The sequence below is a fragment of the Schistocerca americana genome, chromosome 4, assembly GCF_021461395.2.
Source record: "Schistocerca americana isolate TAMUIC-IGC-003095 chromosome 4, iqSchAmer2.1, whole genome shotgun sequence".
Lineage (NCBI taxonomy): Eukaryota > Metazoa > Arthropoda > Insecta > Orthoptera > Acrididae > Schistocerca > Schistocerca americana.
In genome coordinates this window covers 138,188,854-138,208,608 of record NC_060122.1, presented here as the reverse complement: position 1 = coordinate 138,208,608, position 19,755 = coordinate 138,188,854, and the positions used below count along the sequence as shown (strand labels likewise).

At 42.2% G+C, this 19,755-nt stretch overlaps 1 protein-coding gene across 1 annotated transcript in view; it reads right to left on the bottom strand.

Annotated features, from left to right (window-relative positions):
- Positions 1-196: 196 nt before the first annotated feature.
- The window catches only part of LOC124613103 (cold shock domain-containing protein E1), a 70,414-nt gene continuing 50,855 nt past the window's right edge, over positions 197-19,755 (bottom strand). Inside the window, exon 14 of the mRNA XM_047141697.1 lies at positions 197-3,593. Within this exon, the coding sequence (XP_046997653.1) occupies positions 3,416-3,593 (178 nt within the window). The 3' untranslated portion in view covers positions 197-3,415. The remainder of the gene's footprint in view (positions 3,594-19,755) is intronic.

The window sequence follows — 19,755 nt, the reverse complement described above, 5'->3', positions numbered from 1 at the left end:
TGATAAAAATTTGGTGTTTCCTAAGTTATTTCAAATATCACCTAACACTTAAGGGGGGGAGGGGGGGGGGGCAGAAAGACAGAAAAAAGAAACGAACTAAGGAGAGCAGTTTTCAGATCTGTGAGGATGAAGGATATATTTTTTTTTAATTTTATTTTATTATAAATTGCCCCACATACAAAAAATTATCAACTTGTTCTATGATTTCATTGTTTATTTGTATTATTATTATTATTTTTTTAACAGAGGTATTGGTTACACACTATTTCAGCCTTATTATAACAGACTTTTGAAGTTTGCTCTATTAACAAGTTGACTGCCATGAAGCTTATTCCAGGTGTCTTGTGCCTGCCGTGGGCTGCAGCACAGCCTCATGTCTCATGTAGTCTGGCGGTGAACCACCTACCATTAGTCAAGCGGCAGTCGATGTGTTAAGTTTGTGTGTGTGGACGCACACACACGGGGGAAGGGTTTTAAGTGTGGAGAAGGAAAGTGAACCAGTCCTAATGCTTGGTATGTGTTTGTATAGGAATTATGCATCCTTAGTTAGAAACCTGTGTTATGAAATCCTGAAAAGTGCCATATTAGAAGAAGAGCCAGAGCTCGAAAGCTAGCAAACACTGTTTCCTGTTACGTGTGTCTATGTGCTACATCTCAGTCCACTATATACGAGTGGTAGCCTTTTACTTATGTTAATTGTTATCTTTCTATACTGTTTTTATCCTTCTATACTGCTTTAGCACTGACTGTAGTCAGGTGAGTGGTTTACATATCGTGTGTTTGAAATGTAACAAATTTAAGATCTTTTTTTTTGGGTCATGTTTTAACTGTAAATTGTAATAACAACCTGGAAGGAAGTAAACACAAGACTAACTATCTGACTAGCATCAGACCAAAGAATCATTATTTATGTCCAGTATATTGAGCAATTTATTGATATGCAGATTTATTCAAAGCCTGTAAAGAAACAAGCTAACACAAAAGTCATATGTTGTTGAAGTTATGTTTCTGAGTCTTCAAGTATGTTATACAAAGAGAGTACACTGAATCCCTTAAGAATCTTACTTCAGAAATATATTACTCTAGTTTCAGAAGCTTTTCTGTTCAAGAGATGCAAATTCAGGTCTAATATTCAGAACAAAACAATGTTCCAACTGTAGTTTCAATGTAAGCCCGCATATAACTGCAATCCCATTAGGCATGGATGTTACATTCAGGGATAGGAGAGCAGGCATACACAAATTTTAGTAGACCCTTGTTGTCTGCATCTTGTTCAACCGATTTTTGTATATTTTTTTTTACATTTCCTTGTAACTGAAAACTTAATACAATATAATAAAAATAAACATCACATGTATAGTCAAATTCTGCTGAACAGTACCCACAGCAACCTGGAGCAATTTAAAATACGTTACATCTCCATTACCAAAGAATAGTGAGTGAAACATATTACAGAATGCAGCAGCACACCACAGCTGACAATAATTCAAGCAATGAAAACTTGTTTCTCATTTTAAAATATATATTTTCAAGCTCTGAATCTTTCCTCCTCATACAATCATGCAAAAGTTGGTAGTTCATAAAAAGCAATAATATCGATTTATGCCGACTGATTCACAGACATACAAAAAAAGGAAAAAAATGAGAAGAAAACAAGACAACTGTCTACATGCAAAAGACAATTTAGCACAATATCTCAGACTTAGGATAACAGATTTGAGTCTTTACAAAATTTAAGGAAGTTGTCCTGTAGCAGATATAAAAAGATCTCAACTCTTCTTAGACAACTGTATTTCTTTGGTACTATATCATGTGGTTTCAGACTAATACCCTTCATATACAAGATATTATTAATTGTTCATAAATTGCAACAAACACATCCATACATCCACTCAGAAGTACAGGAGAATGTACAAATCACATTAAAATTGTTTACAAATATTAAATGAATATTGGTTACAGCTACTTAAAACTATTATGCACTCCAGGTTTACTACGGATGGATGAGCATGAAAGCAATGCCTACTCTATCAAACATCTTCCAGCTCTATTCTATTAAACAGCATCCAGCAGTACACATTGTTTATTTGTAATACAAGATTGCCTCCTTCCTGAATATTCATTCACAGACTCATTGTATCACAGAAGAAGTAGAAAGTTTTCATTTTACATTTTTTAAGACTTTGTAATATGCATTTAAATAATTCTTAGTTAATGTAAACCACTGAAGCATCTACAAAGAAAAATCTGTTTTTTCCTAACCTCCTCTTTGCACAAACCAACACTCTTAACTTAGGCACACATAGATCTGTTTTTCAGTCTTTAATGAAAAATATGTCAAAACAGTACAAAATGATGTTTTCCTAACTTGCTCGCCATTAAATAGGGAGGTATAAAATTGTTTACTGAAGTACAGAGGCAGAACAGGAAACCCCAGAGATTGGAAGTAAAGGGCAACATAATCCAGTTTACATAAACAACACAGTTGTTGTGGGTACTGAATGTAAGACAAATCTTGGACAGTTAACTTCGTATTTATTAGTGGCAGAAGTAAACTCTTAACACTGCTGTCTAAATTGTGCCAAACAATTTAGACAATTAAACAGGAATCACCAAATATGTATTGTTCTAAAACTTCTAGGGAGATAAGACTGAATATTAAATACAGAAGTTATGTTCCCCAGCATATTCAAGGGAGTCTTGTAATTTTTTAATGCTAGTTTCTTTTACAACTATACTGCCACTCCTTATTTACATGGACAATGTAACAGACCAAGTCTTGCCATCAGCTATCAGTAGTTGTGATGGAAAGTAACAGTGTCAATATTTACTTGTGTCTCTAAATTGTACCATTAAAACAAGCAGGATAATTAACTCGGGAAACTACTGCTTGCAGATGGAACTTGTGGATAAATCTTGAGAGAATGAAGCTGTAGTTGTCGCTACCATTCCTTCAGTGGTCCAAATGTTCACAGCTGACTTCAGTGAATAACACACAATTTTACTATGCCATAAAATAAGAGGTCTAACAGGACTTTAACCTGTATCTTCATGGTATAAGAAGAGACCAGTTTATTTGTAACATTTCAGCTGCAAGCATTAAATTAAAAATCTGGATTACTGACTGCCTTTTTTTTTTTACTTGACATGGGTGGCAGTATTTTGCATGATTTCATATTTGTTTTGGAAGAGCATATATTTAATTACAGCTTCAAATCATTTTAAAGAACACCTCTCATCTTGTGAAGTTTGATGTAAGCATATAATACGAGTATAGTATGGATGCTTCAATGTGTTAAAGCAAAATTGAACTAAGTGTGCTAATCAGTAATAGTTATACAGAGATTTTATTTTCTGGGATCTCTAAGTTCTTATTCAAGGACTGCTGTCTGAGTAGAAATTGCCTGCACAAACATTATTCAGAAATAGGAGCTCCAGGTAAACGTGGTTGGCGTATATCAATATCAAAGCCCCTCGTTCCATCAGGTCCTCGAGGCTGTCTGACCACCGTCAATTTTGGTCCAGAATCATCAAGTGAAATAGTTCTCAATCGGCTAATAAGCCTCTCTGGCCGTTCTTGTTTAGGAGCGTCACTGAAAATAAGAATAATTATTTTAATAAAAATTTGTTTTGTCACTGAACAACATGGTTATTTGGGGAAAATAGCATTCATATGGTGTTCAGCAAATAAATGATAAAATATCACCAAACATGATTTTCAACTTATCAGAGGTAACTGTGTCAATCTTAAAATCCTACTGCAAAAGTTAGAATAATGGGAAATCTGGAATGGAATAACAATATTATTAGAACACTGCTACTAGCTACATAGAGGAGGCTGCATCTATGTTGCGGGTAGTAATCTATTTGTATTAGTAGAAAGTTACAATTTCAGAGAATACATGGTTCTATTTAAGAAGTGCTATACAGGATGCCATACATTGCTGTTAACACAATCCACTTATGGTCATCATTTATATGGGGAAATATTTTATGCCATGCCAAGACTGTTTGTTTGTTTGTTTTGTTTTGCTTTAGGGCGCAACACACAACTGGGGTAATATGTGCCCAAATCAAAACTATGGAACACAAAGACAGGGAGGAGTTAAAAAATGGCTATACATCAGTCTCAATTGATATAATGGAAGACAGCTAAAAACAGGCATGTGGAAAAAGGGCTTAAAAAAGACACCATACAGAAACGGAGGTCCAAAACTAAAAATTAATGGCCTTCAGCACACTGCTTTGGCAGATAAAAAGTAAAACACAGTCGACAGCTCGCGCATCATTTGCTAAAATGGCCAATAAAACCAAAGCAGGAACGTAAGCAGTTAAAAATGGTCAGCCAGTCAGTCAGTCAGGAAGTGGCGGACAGTTAAAACTTGGGTGGAATGTGTACAAAGTGGTGGGTTAGCACCACTTATTAAATGACGACGGCTAAGAAGGCAGTGACCAATACACAGCCTACTCGAAATGACCTCCTCCCAGCGAGAAGGCCGAGAGAAGCTCGTCCAAGTCAGGGGAGAGGCTTAATAAGCCGGAACTTATTCCCGTGAAGCAAGGACCATTGGCGATGCCGAAGGGACACTACCTCCTGACAGACGGCAACACAGAGATCGTCAGAGGGAATATAGGAACTCGTGAGCTGAGGTACGAGGACTGCAGCCATGGCAGCAGCCTCGTTTCCTGGCAGTCCGATATGACCAGGAACCAACAGAAAAATCACACTGGCTCCACCAAGAGTGAGCAAGTGACAGTTTTCCTGGACCCACTGCACTAAGGGATGGGTGGTGTACAGTGTACATAGACTTTGAAGGGTGCTGAGTGAGTCTGAGCACAGGACAGAATCAAAAAGGCTGTGTCGCTGGATGTACACCGTGGCCTGATAAAGGACAAAGAGCTCAGCTGTAAATACTGAGCAGTGTGCCGGAAACCAATATCGAAACACATAGGTGCCATTGACGAAGGCACACCCAACCCTACAGTCAGTCCGAGAGCCATAAGTTTATACAAAGCTACTATCACGAAGATCGTGAAACTGAAGGCATTAGACCAAGGCTGGAGTAGTGTCCTTAGGAAGCGAATGAAGGCCAAGGCTAACATGAGTCACTTCACCAAGCCTAGGTGGTGAAGGGTTCACACCCACCGGGAAAGGTGCAGATAGTGTGAAGATAAGCCACCATAGCAAGTGCTGAAAGTGGACTCCAGGACATAACAGAGAAAAGAGAAGCACCCCATACTGACGATCAATGGAATCATGAAAGGAGGAGGCATAGAATGGGTGGCCATGCATGTCAGACAAACAGCATACATACCTGCTGAAAAGAAAGTCACAGTGGTAGAACAGTGGTAGTTCAGCAGCTCCAGCATACAGCCTCTCAACTGGGCTAGTGTAAAAGGCATCCGTGGCCAAACAGATCCCACAATGGTGGATAGTGTTGAGACAGCGTAAGAGGGATGGACGTGCAGACACAGAAACGATGCACCCACAGTCGAGTTTCGAACAGACAAGGGACTAGTAAAAACGGAGGAGAATGGTTCAATCGGCATTCCAGGAAGTACCACTGTGGACATATAGGACACTGAGGAACCGCGTACAGTGGGCTGCCAGGTAAGGCACATGAGAGGACCAAGAGAGTTTCCTACCGAGCATGAGCCCCAGGAATTTCGTAGTTTCAATGAACGGAAGGCCAATGGGCTCAAGATGTAAAGACAAGACAGTGGGAGAAACTAACTGCATTGCCAAAAATTCACAGAGACGGTTTTGTCAATGGAAAAGCGAAAGCCACTGTCGATGCTACAGGAGTAAAGATGATCAAGACGTGACTGAAGATGCCTCTCAGTGAGACAGGTCCGTGGAGAACTGCAATAGATAGCAAAATTGTCAACAAAATGGGAGTCAGAGACGTCTGACTAGAGCCAGAACATTATAGGGTTAATGGCGATAGCAAAGAGGGCGACGCTCAGGACGAATGCCGTTTTCCTGGATAAAGATCCGACAAAGCAGAACCCACACACCTTGAAAACTGTGTATTTTAAAAATGCCCAAAGGGAACAGGGCAGGCGGCCATGTGTAAAGATTACACAGGATACCAATTCTGTAGCAGGTGTCACAGACATCCAAATCGAAAAACATGGCCACAGTCTGGGATTTCCGCAGAAAACGATTCATGACATGGGTGGACAAAGTAACGAGATGGTCAACTATAGAACGCCGCACTCGAAATTCACACTGTAAATTCGTCGGTAAATTGGGAGACTTGAGTCACCATACCAGCCAAGCATGTACCATACGATCCATCACCTTGCAAACGCAGCTGGTAAGAGAGATGGGGCGGTACCTAGAAGGAAGGTTTTTGTCCTTTCCGGGCTTAGGTATGGGTGTGACGACGGCTTCACGCCAGCGACCGGGAAATGTGCCCTCTGCCCAAATGCAGTTGTATGTGTTAAGCAGAAGGTGCCTGCCCGCAAGAGAAAGGTGCTGCAACATCTGAATGTGGATGACACCTGGCCCTGGGGTGGAGGATCGGGATGAACTGAGAGCATGATCCAAGTCCGAGAGCACATTTTCTGTGTGTGAATGCATCATGGCATGCCTCAGTCCACCAAGGGACTGTGACACGACGTGGTAAAGAGGAAGTGCGAGGAATGAACGCTCTGCAGCAGTAAGGATAACGTTTGGGAGATATTCCACCTGGTCATCACAACTGGGAAAATCTTGTTCTTCGAAGGTTGCCAGGGAGGAGCAAAGCTGCCATTTAGGCATGCACAAGGATCGGGTAGGAGTCAGCAAACAAACAGCACACAGGAAATAGTTGCCCGAGTAGGTGTCAGAAAGTACATACCACTCAAGACAATGGGCAAGTTGGGCAGTGCAAAAGGATAGGTCCCAATGGGAATAGGTGTGCGAGGAGTCAGAAAGGAAAGTGGCTGCCCCAGTGTCAAAGCAGGAGAGGTTAAGTTGGTTAAAGGAGGTCAGCCAAGAGGGCACCTCTCTGATATGTCCTGGGAGAACCCCAAAGGTGATGATGCGCTTTAAAGTCACCAAGTAGCAAAAATGGGGGAGGTAGCTGCCCAATAAACTGAACGAAGTCTGCCCTGGTAACATTTAATGACGGAGGGACATAAATGGTACAGAGGGAAAAAGTCAGGTGGGGCAGGAAAAGGCGAATTGCGACAGCTTGATGGTGGGTAGTCAGGGTGATGGGTTGACTTTGAATGTCATCCCGTACGAGCAGCACGACGCCCCCATGAGATGGAATGCACCTCAGAGGGAAGGTCAAAACGAATCGGTAGGAAATGTGAAAGCTCAAAGCAGTCGTGAGGGCGCAATTTCGTTTCCTGAAGGCAGAGTACAAGGGAACGCTCCAATGCTAAAAGCAGCCGTAAATCCTCTTTGTGAGACCGAAGGCTGCAAACGTCCATTGGAGAAGTCATGATGAGGAAGACATGTAGGGGTGTCACCTCGGCGGCTGCCGAGTGACAGCCTGTGAAGAGTTGCTACTACAGGGCACAGAAGCAGGAGGATCCTGCTCCATGGGGTCCACAGAAGCGTCGGTTTGCTTGTGCTGTCCGTCTGTGGAGTCCAATGCTGAAAAATGGTTGGCAGTGCACTTTGGCGACATGGACGCTGGCCGGGCTAAGGTATCATGCGGCAGAGGATCTTTGAGTTGGCGAAGGAGAAGACCGTTTGCCTTTGGTGGACTTCTTCGAGCCTTTCCGGTTAGAGGAAGACTTGGGTGTTGTTTGGCTGGAGGGAAGGACGAAGTCTTCATGGGAGTACTCCTTCTGTCCTATCTGGCCTACCACTTTCATATGGCTGTGTGCGCCGCCATATTAACGGGTGACCTTGAACGAGCTCCGCTTGGCAGCCGCAGCGGATCGCGCTCTAGTTTTAACAGAGCGCGATCCGCTGGAAAACTCAGTTTCCGGTCCGCCATCTTGGATACTCAGCGCGCTACTTCCTGCCGCGCCCAGTTTATCAGTGACGTACATCCGCTAGGCAGGCAGCTGCACGCTCATTCGACTCGAGGCAGCCGCACAGAAGCTGGTGGCTTCAACCCTTGAGGCAAGAGTTTGACGGCTTTTTGCGCAGCTGGATGAGGGGATGGCGAAGCTACCTCAACACTGGGAGATTTCACGACCTCAGAGCTGAACTGGAGGTCACACATCTGCATGGCCATGCCCTCCATGGAGCGAGGGTTAACAAGAACAGAATTACAGGTGCCAGATGGGGGAATGCAGGGTTTGCGACTAGCCAGTAACTTATGAGCTACTGGGTAATGCACTTTTTCCTTTACCCAGATCTCTTGGATTGCCCACTCATCAAGATACATGGGACAATCCCAAGAAGCGGCGGCATGGCCGCCACTGCAGTTGATACAGCAGGGAGAAGGATGCGGACAATTGCCCTCACGCGCATCGCTACCACAGGTTACACACTTGGCTGGGTATCGACAAGATGTTCTAGTACGGGTTGAAACAATGACACTGGTAGCAGCGCATCGGGTTTGGAATGTACGGCCGGACTGTGATAATTTCATAGCCTGCTTTGATCTTGGACAGAAGCACCATTCTATCAAAGGAGAGAAAAAAGCTGGGGTGCGCACTAAGGAGGAATCTACCTTTTTCATTACATGATGGACAGCAATGACACCCTGATCAGAGAGATGACATTGGATTTCGGCCTCCGTCAGACCATCGAGGAGCCTGGTGTAAATTACACCACGGGAGGAACTCAAAGTTCTATGGGCCTCGACACTAACAGGGTAGCCGTGGAGAAGCGAGGCAGCAAGCAGTTGTTGTGCCTGTGAATCAGAAGTAGCCTCCAAAAGGGAAGTCCATTCAGTAAACGAGGGCAGTATTTCACAGGGCCGACAATTGTATCAACACCTTTCTGAATAATAAACAGATTTACCATGGCGAAGGACTGACTGTCTTCAATATGTGAGACCATGAGGAACTGTGGTGCAATGGGAAGGGTCTTTGAATCATTAGCCTCATTACGTTTACGTTTTGTAGACATTGATTGTGGAGATGATTGACTCATCACGAGGAAGTCTCCATGATTGCCAGTGTCTCCAATGGCACACTCCTTCACTGCGGGCGCCCTTCACAAGGGGGCACACCTGCCTTAGGTGATTGTTCACATCTCAGATCACACCTCCCGAACACCTGATGGCCAATTGACAATTTGGCAAGGTTGCAGCTCAGGCAATCATCCCTCCCTCGGCCTGGCCTGTACCAGGATGTATGTCCAAACCCTACCTGTCGACCCAGGGCTGGGAATTATGTATTACCCAGTCACCTGTTATGCGTTAAGACGCGTGGGCCGGTCTCCAGGTGCGCACAGGGAGAAAGAAGAAAAAGAGGAACCTCAAATGCCGAAGCGGAGGAAGGAAAGGAGAAGGGAAACAAAGAAAGGAAAAGAGAGTGAAAAACAAAGGTAAGACTGTTCTTATGTCAGTGACAGACAATGCAGAACATTCCCAATAACATTCTGGACATGGTCCCCAAGTGAGGGGGAAAAAGAATAGCAAGAGGTTAGACATGCAGCACAGAAGGGAAAAAATGCTGCGAAGGCTGGGGCCCCGTGGTAGCCAAACACGAACCTGCCAACGAGTGGTGAGCCCCCTGGAGGAATTCCAAGACTGTATACTCATTGAAGACTGTGTCACTGGTATTCAAAGTTCACAACATGTAGTACAGATTGAAGTTTTTATATTGAGGTATACTGAGTGCTTAACACTACCCCAATAATTACAGTGTGTGTGTCCCTGACAGTTCTGGCAGGTGGATCCCAAAACAAGCGCTGCATGTACAACTCTCATTTGACTGCGCCCCAGAAAAGGCATTTTGACACTGTCTGAAAATCCTGCACTTTTGCAGTGTCCAATTGAGGGCCCATAACTGTCGTCATTTCACATTAATTAAATACCATTTTATTTGAATCTTTTTCAGATGATACATGTGAAGTAAAGTCACATCCACCAAGAAAGTAGTAATCAGTATTTTGTGAAGGCAGTTAATTATTTTATTATAACAAAAGAAAAATTCTTTTGAGAAAACTATAAAATTGTAGACAGAATCAGTGCCAGTAAATACCTTTAGGTGAACTGTCAGTACTTCTGACAGACATATATGAAGCACATACCCTATCCTATCTTTCGGAACTAATAGTTCCTTCCTGGGAGATGAGAACAGGATGGATTGGGGAAGGTTAGAAAGGAATGGTGGGTCATTCAGGCCCCAGGATAAGAGGGACACATCTGTTCCGAAAGCTAGGATACAGTGTATACATAAATCAAACAGCAGTACTGACAATTCATCTGGCGATAACTCTGGCCAATTCTGTCTCATAAGTTTATAATTAAGTGGTTTTGCACAAATAGGGAAGTTTTAGGTGTGAAAAAAGCTATCTAGGTTATGCTGTCACAAATACCCTGCCTAAAATTAATGTACCACATCAAAAATAATAAACAAAGAGAAGATAAAAGTTTTATGTTCTTGGGTGAGAATAGTGATGAAAATTTCCACTAAAAGAAGAATCCACAGACCTACTACAACGTTTACGTTTGGCAACTTTTTCCAAAAGAATAACTGAGGATAATTGTTGGCAATATACACAAGACAGATGAAAAACCCTCAGACTTGAAAAAGGATGTAATAGCCACTGCCACTGTTCTGAAGAAAGCAAGCACTTAACTGAACCATCAATTTAATATGTCATGTTTACACAATACTGACAAAAATATTTATAAAGTATGAAAAAACTGGTAGAGGCTGACTTCAGAAAAGATTGTTTGCATTCTAGGAAAGTGTAGGAAAACTTGAGTCAATTCAGTTCAGACCAGAGGCTTATCTTTGAAAATAGGCTGAAGAAAAACAAATGTACATTTGTAGATTCACAGCTTACACTGAAACCAGACTGCAGTAATAACAGTCTATGGACATGGAAAAAAAGCAAGCCTCTTGGAAAGGAGTTACAATATAAACAACAACAATGGTAAAAGAAGGGCAATGAAATGTAGCTGAAATAAATCAAGTGATGCTGAGCTTGGGATATGAGACACTGAAAGAAACTGATTAGTTTTGCTTATGTGGGTAGCAAAATATCTGATGATGGTGGAAGTAGAGAAAATACAAAATAAAAACTGGCAATAGCATGAAAAGCGTCTCTAGAAAAGAGAAATTGGTTAACACTGCATATAAATTGAAGTTGTCATAAGTTTTTTCTTAAAATATTTGTCAGGTGTGTAGCTTTTTATAGAAATGGAAGTGAAACATGGATGATAAACAGTCCAGGCATGAAAGAATAGAAGCTTTTGAAATGTGGAGCAATACAAGACTGCTACACATTAGATGGGGAGGAAAGAAATTTATGGCACAAATTGACTAAAAGAAGTGATAGTTGATAAGATGCTTCCTGGGAATAGCCCATTTGGTAATGGAAGGGAGGGGGGGGGGGGGGTTGAAATTGTAGAGGAGGTCCGAGACTTGAGTGTAGTAGTTATGCAGAATTTTTTTTTATTTTTTAACTTTGTTCAATGAATATATTGTAACCCATAATGCCTATTGCAAATATAATCAAACAAACTGACACTGATAAAGTAGTGTACAATAATACAAAGAACTTATGCAAACAGTTCTGCAGATAAAGCAAAATCAACAATATTCTATCATCGCGAATTAGTATTATAGTTCCTAAAGTCAATTTCAGCTACTGTACGTCAACCTGATATAAGTTATATAGGTCCTGACTGATACAGTCACAAAATATCATTTACTGTTCTGTTTTACTTTTATTCTGGAGTTATATTTTGGTTCCAAGTGCAAGTGACTTAATTAATGTCCTCCGCAATAAGGCAGTAATATCAGTTCCAATATGAAAAACTGTTAAGAATACCTACAACTAAGTCACAGTATTTTTCCATTGCCTTCGGCACCTAATCTACTGGTATCTTGGTCACCACTTGTGACAATGGAATATCTGAAGATGAAAATTTTAAATGCAATTGATCTTAAAACCCTACGGTTAATGGTCATCTGAAATACAGCCATACCCGGGTAATAAAAAACTGAAAATAATTATGTAGTTACTGTTTCAGGCAACATGGTCTCTAGCACCACAGAGATTCCAGCAAGTAAGCTACAGATGTCGTCCCACGCTAAGAGCATTGTGCAAAAAGAGTGACACAGTCAGAAGAGAGTACATGTTCAAGGTTTCTTGCAGAGAGAGTTCTGCTGTGGTATGGATAACAAACATACAACAGTTTGCGACTGAAATGGTGCAACAACTGGAAATGTCCTCTAAAGTTGAAGTACAGGGGACAATACAATTCATGTGGGAAAAATTTCTACATTGCACACAGATTCATCACGAAATTGTGGCTATACAGTGACCAAATGCAATGCTGCGTCCGGTCATGGAAGAGGTGCCAACAATTTGAACAAAGTTGTAAAAATGTGGTTGAGCTGATCGGGAAACCCAGATCTTGTACTATGTGATTTCCACAAACTGAAAATCACTGGAGGAGGACAGGAGGGAAATTTTTCAACAATGAGAACGTTTACACAAAAGTTCTCGAATGCCTACTTGATCAAGGAATTGAACAATTGGTATAGAGTGTTACAACCTTTAATTTACAGAGACTCAAGTTTGAAGTGTAATGCAGCATTCAATAAAAGTAACAGGATGGAAATCTTTTGCAATATCTTGAAATGGATAATTCTTGCTTTAATGTATTCAAGTAACATCAGAGTCCCTATGGCAAGAATGAAATACAGTAGTTCTTTTATTTTCCTTTTTTCCTCTTCAATTCTACGCTTAACATTTTATCCCCTCTTTCCAGTCCTCTATCAGTTTCAATATTAAGGATACGCCTCTTATCTAAGTGTTACAGCAGAAAGTCAAGCGCTGGCATGTCAGTCGAGAATGATAGAGAAGAGGTGGCTGCAGGAAGATGTCAGCCAATCGCACGCTGACCGGACCTCCCTCTGGGATGACAACGCGACAACAGCAGCCCTTTTGTGAAGAGGACATAAGTGCGGTGTCTGACTGGTCACAGCCCAGTTGAATAGCAGCTTCAAGACTAGCAACTTGGATAGAAGCATCTACACTCGTTACTTCGCTTTTACACTCTATGTAGCACAGACTTGTGACTGTTTATACTGAAGAAAATTGCTTCTTTGTATGTCACCCTTTGCTTGTGACACATCTGTGTATTATTGTCCTTTTCCTATTGTAACAAAACGATTTGTTTGATTTGCTTGTCTAGCAATCCGAGTAAGCAGCATTCCTAGAAACCTCATATTTGATGAGCAGGGAAAAACAATTTTTGGCAACGAGGTATAAGAAGAACCCAGCGCCTGCCTGCCACAAATTTTCTTTTGTCGTGGGCTTTGGTGTTTTGTGGACACCTTAATTCTACCTTGTCTTTTCTTTGCAGGAGTGTGTTTACAAGGTTTAACAGTGTCTCTTACAGTGTTCTTTTTTTTATTCAATGTTTTCAGGTGGGCATGGCAGAAATTTTCTTTGTTTGTGTGTTTATTTTTCTTGCTTGCATTGTCTGTTTATTGTATTCGCCTATTCCAAAATGAGCAACAAATCTCTCCCACCCCCTGCTCAGGTGCTCAGCTGCAAGCGATAGATGCAACATGGCTAACATAGATGGTCCAGTTTCAGACGCAGCAGATAGCTACACTGCTAAACATGGTACAGGAGCTACTTGCCGATCAAGCTGCCAATGTAGTGCAACAGGTAACAACTGTAGCTCCAAGTGCTATACTGCCTTTTCGCCAGTTTAACGAAAAAGAAGGGGAATAGCTCGAGTTGTTAACAGTATGAAGCCCACATAATTGCTCACAACATATCAGGTACTGTGAAACCACATTACTTTTTGCCAACAGTAGGAAGTCCAGTCTTTCATCTCATTCAGAAATTGTCCTCTAAACGCCACTCAGAGTGAACTTTCCTATGATCAGATTGTAGATTCCCTGACTGACTATTATGACCAACAAGTGAATGTGGTGGCAGCTAGGTACCAATTCTTTAGTTGCAAGAAAAGGCCAGAACAAACTTATTGTGAGTGGGTAACAAATTTTCAGGGTATGACGGGGAACTGCGAATTCAAATGTGCTTGTGGTGCTTTATATTCAGATTTATGTTGCATGATGCGATCGTGTACAGTGTAACTGATGTCAAACTCAGAGAACAGATTTTGAAACTGTCCAATCTATCATTCCAGCGCACAGTGCAAATTCCAGATCAGTATGATTCAGGTGCCGTGTCGGCCAATAAATTTGAGCAGCCACTAATTTGTCAGGTTAAGTCGTCCCTTGCTTATGACCAGCCTAGTAGGCAGCAACAGCTGCATAGACAGATCTCTACACAGGCAAACACAATTAAGTCATGCCCTCAGTGCTATGCAAGGTACAAACACGAACACTGCACGTCCATACAGCACATCGTTACGCTTGTGGCAAGAAAGGTCACGTACAATCTTTATGTTTGCAACAGAACAACCATAAGAATTCTGTCCACTCACATATATCTAGTCACAAGGTCAATGTAATCAATGCAGCGTATTCAAAGCCTGCTACAGGCATTAGCAAAACTAACAAGTGCACAGTTTCTTCAATGCTATGACAGTCCAACAAACATTTTGTTCATTTGCATAATAGTGGAAAGAATGTGAAATTTCAGCTGCACATGGGCGCCTCAGTTACAGTGCTGAATTGTAACACTTATGAACTGTTAGGGTACCCATGCCTGTTTAAAACTAGCACGCATCCGACGGCTTATAATGGACAAGACATTCCCATTCTCGGAAAACGTACTTAGCTTGCCTCGGATCACTCGCATACACGAACTGTAACTTTCACTGTGCTACAATCACATGATTGTGAGAATATATTTGGCCTTGATTTGTTTGGCTTTCAAATTCAGGGAAATGTGTTGTCAGTGACTGTAGTCAATGCAAAAGATAGTGTAGCTCACTTGCTGAAAGAATTCCCGGAACTCTTTTTCTGAAGGTTTAGGCAGGGCTAACAATTTTGTTGCACATATTACTATGAAAGACAATGCTCAGCCGAAATTTTGCTACGCCAGAACTGTTCCCCTTGCATTATGGTATAAAGTAGCTGCTGAACTTGAGGAATTGCAAGATAGTGAAGCTATTGTGGCCATACAAGTTAGTCACTGGGCAAGTCCACAGATTTGCTCCCCAAACCTTCAGGCTGCATTCGCCTCTGTGTTGACTTCAAGTCTTCAGTCAACCCACAAACTGTGATTGATACTTATCCATTGCCACGCCCAGAGGTTCTCATGGACAGATTGGGCGCTGTAGCTACTTTTCAAAAATTGGTTTGTGCAATGCATATCTTCAAATACAACAAGATGAAGAATCTCAAATCGTGTGTGTTGTGAACACTCATTTGGACTTGTTTAAATATTTGCATTTGCCTTTTAGCAGCGCTTCTCCACCTGCCATTTCCACTGGTATCTGGAGCAGAGTATCAAACTGTTCAAACTGTTTGGACGATATTGTCACAGCAGGTTGTACATCTGAAGAGCACATTGCAAATTTGTGTGCTTTGTTTTGTGTATGGTCTGATGCAGGACTAAAGTGTAGACTGGACAAGTGTAATTTTTTAAAATCTGAATTGCAGTATCTTGGTCATGTCATTAACAGTCAAGGTGTACATCCTTTTCAGTCACGTTTGTTAGCCATACGTGATCTGCCATTCCTCGCAATGTCACGGAATTGCAGTCAGTTTTAGGGAAAATAAACTACTATATTCGGTTCTTACTGAATGCTGCACAAATTGCAGCTCCATTGCATCGCTTGTGTTGCAAGAACATTCCCTTTGTCTGGACAGATGAGTGCCAAAAAGCTTTTCAAAAACTTAAAAGCTGCATTGCTCATGATCAATACTTGGTTCACTTTGATACGGACAAACTAGTTGTGTAGCAAATTGATACTTCCTCTTTAGGAATCAGTGCAGTGCTTTCACACAGATTTGGTGATAAAGACAGGCCTATTTCTTTCGAATCAAAAGTGTTGTCCAAAGCTCAGTGCAACTATTCACAAATAGAGAAAGAGGCATTAGCTACTGTGTATGGTGTCACTAAATTCCACCACTACTTGTATGGCAGGAAATTCTACTTAGTAATGGATTACAAGCCATTGCAGTCTTTGTTTCATCTGATGAAGCCAGTTCCTGTATGAACTGTCCAAAAATTGCAAAGATGGGCTTTGTTGTTGTCTCAATGCCAATATGAGATTGTGTACCATTCGACAGCTCACCATGCTAATGCAGACGCACTTTCGTGCCTTCCAATTGGCCCTGATATAGACTATGACGCTTCTGCTGCATCTTGTTGTCACATCGATGCTCAGGATTCTGAATTGCTTTAATCCTTTCCTCTGAACTATAGCAAAATGGCACAGGCCATGGAAGCTGATTCTGATTTGAACATTTTGCTCAAATACATTCACACGTCTTGACCTCACTCATTGTAGAGCATAAAGAACTCTGCAGTGTGCTGATATTTTGCACGTCGGCATAGCCTCGCAATACAGCAAGGTGTAATTCTTGTTCAAAATTGACAGTGGACAGTCGTGTGTTGATCCCTTTGCAAACAGAAGTGCTGCAGTTACTTCACCAAGAACACTGGGGGATTGTTCGTATGAAACAGTTAGCGCATAGACACTGTACTTGGCAGGGTATGGAGAGACAAATAGAACAGATGACATCAAAATGTCACGCATTTGCAGTAAATCAGTTCGTTGCAACACAAAAATTCTCTGCCTGGCTATACCCTCGCAATCACCATGGCAATGTGTGCACGTAGACTTTGCAGGGCCTTTTTAGAACATTTGTTGGTTGATTGTGGTCAACTCTTGCAGCAAGTTTCCTTTTGCTGTGCCATTGACATCATCACGTACCACAAATCAGGTTTTGTCCTCTATTTTTTGCCTCAAGGTTTGCCTGAAGTCATAATGTCAAGACAACGGCCCCCAGTTCACGTCAAGTGAAATTGAAACATTCTGTGAACACAATGGCATACAGCATATCACTAGTGCGCCGTTCTATCCACAGTCAACTTCAAGTAGCAGATGGCCTAACTTCACACTGCACACACCAGGGATCAAGTGTGGCAACCGTTTCTCGCCTCCTATCTTTCGCATCCACGAGGTGGACCATCGCTGGCGGAACTGCTTCACAGCTGCTGCCATCAGACACTGCTCCACCCTCCTCAGCATCCGGCGCCAAATAAGGGCATCAAGTATCGCTTCGCACTGCATGATAGTGTGTTTTACACAGTTTTCAGCGGCAGCAGACAGTGAGTGGGAGGCGAGATCCTTTGTCATTCTGGTGCATGCGTGCATCTCATTTCGGGCCAGGATGGATTGCAGCACCACCACTATCAAGTTCACCACTGTCATGTGCACGATGATCCTTCTGAATCTCTTCTCCCAGATTCACGGATCCCGAGGAAACTGTGGCCGCAGCAACCGCCTAAGAGTGTCATCACAACATGGCGGGACGACGCCATGGAGACTGAGCCTTCACCTCCCCTCGTCCTACCAATGGAGCTGGACCCACCCATGTCACAGCAGCCAACGTCTTCTACATCTTCGTACAGACTTCCAGAGGTGGACACATACCCTTCTGGGTGTTTTACAGGGGGCGTTTCCACCGGAGCGCAGGCCGGATGGTGGGGTACAACCGGAAGTACAACGTCCCGTGCAGCCACAGCTTCTGGTCCATTGCAGCACCCACGCTCCTGTCACTCCTCCCATTATTGTGTTCCTTATACGACGACGATCTGTCGCATTGCGGGGGTGGGGGAATGTTACGGTGTAAAGTCATGCGTCAGCACGCCAGCTGGAAATGATAGAGAAGAGATGGCTATGAGAAGACGTCAGCCAATTGCATGTTGACCAGACCTCCCTCCAGGATGACAATGCAATAGCAGTGGCCCCTAAGTGAAGAGGACACAAGCACCACATCTGACTGTTCGCAGCTCAGTTGAATAGCAGCTTCAAGACTAGCGACTTAGATAGAAGTGTCTGAGCTCATTATTTCGCTTTTACGCTCTATGTAGCACAGACTTGTGATTGTTTATACTAAAGAAAATTGCTTATTTTTTTATATGTCGCCCTTTGCCAGCGAAACATCTGTGTAATGCAAATTTAAGTATTCTCCCTTTGCCTATTGTAATAAATCTTATTAATATGATCTGTCTAATTTGACTGTCTAGCGATCCAAGTAAGCAGGATTCCTAGACACCCAATATTTGACGAGCAGGGAGACATAATACTTAGTATGTCGCACCACCTTCTTAAATTACAGTCCTTATGCACTCCTACTGAAGAGGGATATTTGGCTGCCTCGTTCATTTTTAAGAAGGTTGGTAATTCATTGGAGAGTTACTTGGTTTTAAATAAAATGCTTCAACAGTGTACTCTTTATACAGTCTTCAGAGTACCAGCAAACTCCTCTATACAACTATGAATCTAAAACTGGGGCAATTTTGCAAATGATGTACCAGTATCGTCTTTCTTTACAACACAAATGAATCAAAACATTACGACGACCTATTTAATAGCATTTTGGTTCACCTTTGGAACGCTAATAGCAGTGATACAATATGACATGGTTTTGACAAGTCCCTCAGTAGGTTTCCACAGATGTGCGACAAAATTATAAGAAAGTGGTTTGTGGGTGCAGAGCTAGTACCTGATAGCATCCTGGTGTGTTCCAGTGGATGAATTTGATGTTCAATATATCAACATAAATTCACTATCATGCTCCTCAAACCACAGCCGCACGGTTGTGGTCTCATGAAATGAACAGTTACCCAACTAGATGTCATCCTCATTCAGGAAGACCTCAAACATGAAGGGATATAGGAGGTCTGCAGTAATGTTCATGCAGCTCACAGCAAAGCCTTTGTTACTACTACAGGTCCCATGGAATCCCGGGTTAATGCCAAGGATTAAACTGCCGCACCACCTCACCAACGGTCAACGTCTGTCATACGGCGCACATTTTGAGCAGCCCTCTGCCTGGGTGCCATCTTATTCGTATACAAACCATCAACGTAATGTAACAAGAAATGTGTGTCATCCAGAAAAGTGACATGACTCCACTGATGCACAGTCCAATTCTTATGACGCCATGCCCACTGCAATAATGATTAATGTCATTTGGTCATCATGGGAACATACTGGAGTCATGTGCTGTGGGGCACCTATGTTCAACAGGGTGTGCCGAATGGTGTGCTCCAAAACAATTGTACCTGCTACAGCACTGTATTCTAGCAAGCGCAGACATATCCTAAAAGGGGAAAGCAATCATAAGAAATAAAAAAGACAGTGGGGCTATACGCAGCATATTTCATGCATGGGTCTTGGTTACATAATTTCTGAAGATGTTCACATCTATTGAGTGAAAGCTACATGTGACTAGCAGCATTATATTCTGCAATCAGACCTGCCACAGATCACCTTCTGTCCTGTGTTACAGAGCGAGCAAGCCTCTAACCTCCAAGTTCTGCAATGAAGTGTGGGTATTCAACACCTTGCTGCCTACTTGCAGCTTCACCAGCCATCCACTGTTTTCCATGGATTTTTGTGAACAACTTCACCATTTCCAAGATGCACATACCCAGGTGCTGGGTCATAATCTGCTCCTTGTCAAACTCACTTAAGTCAATGGATTTCCTTACTTGTGGCCTGTATCTTC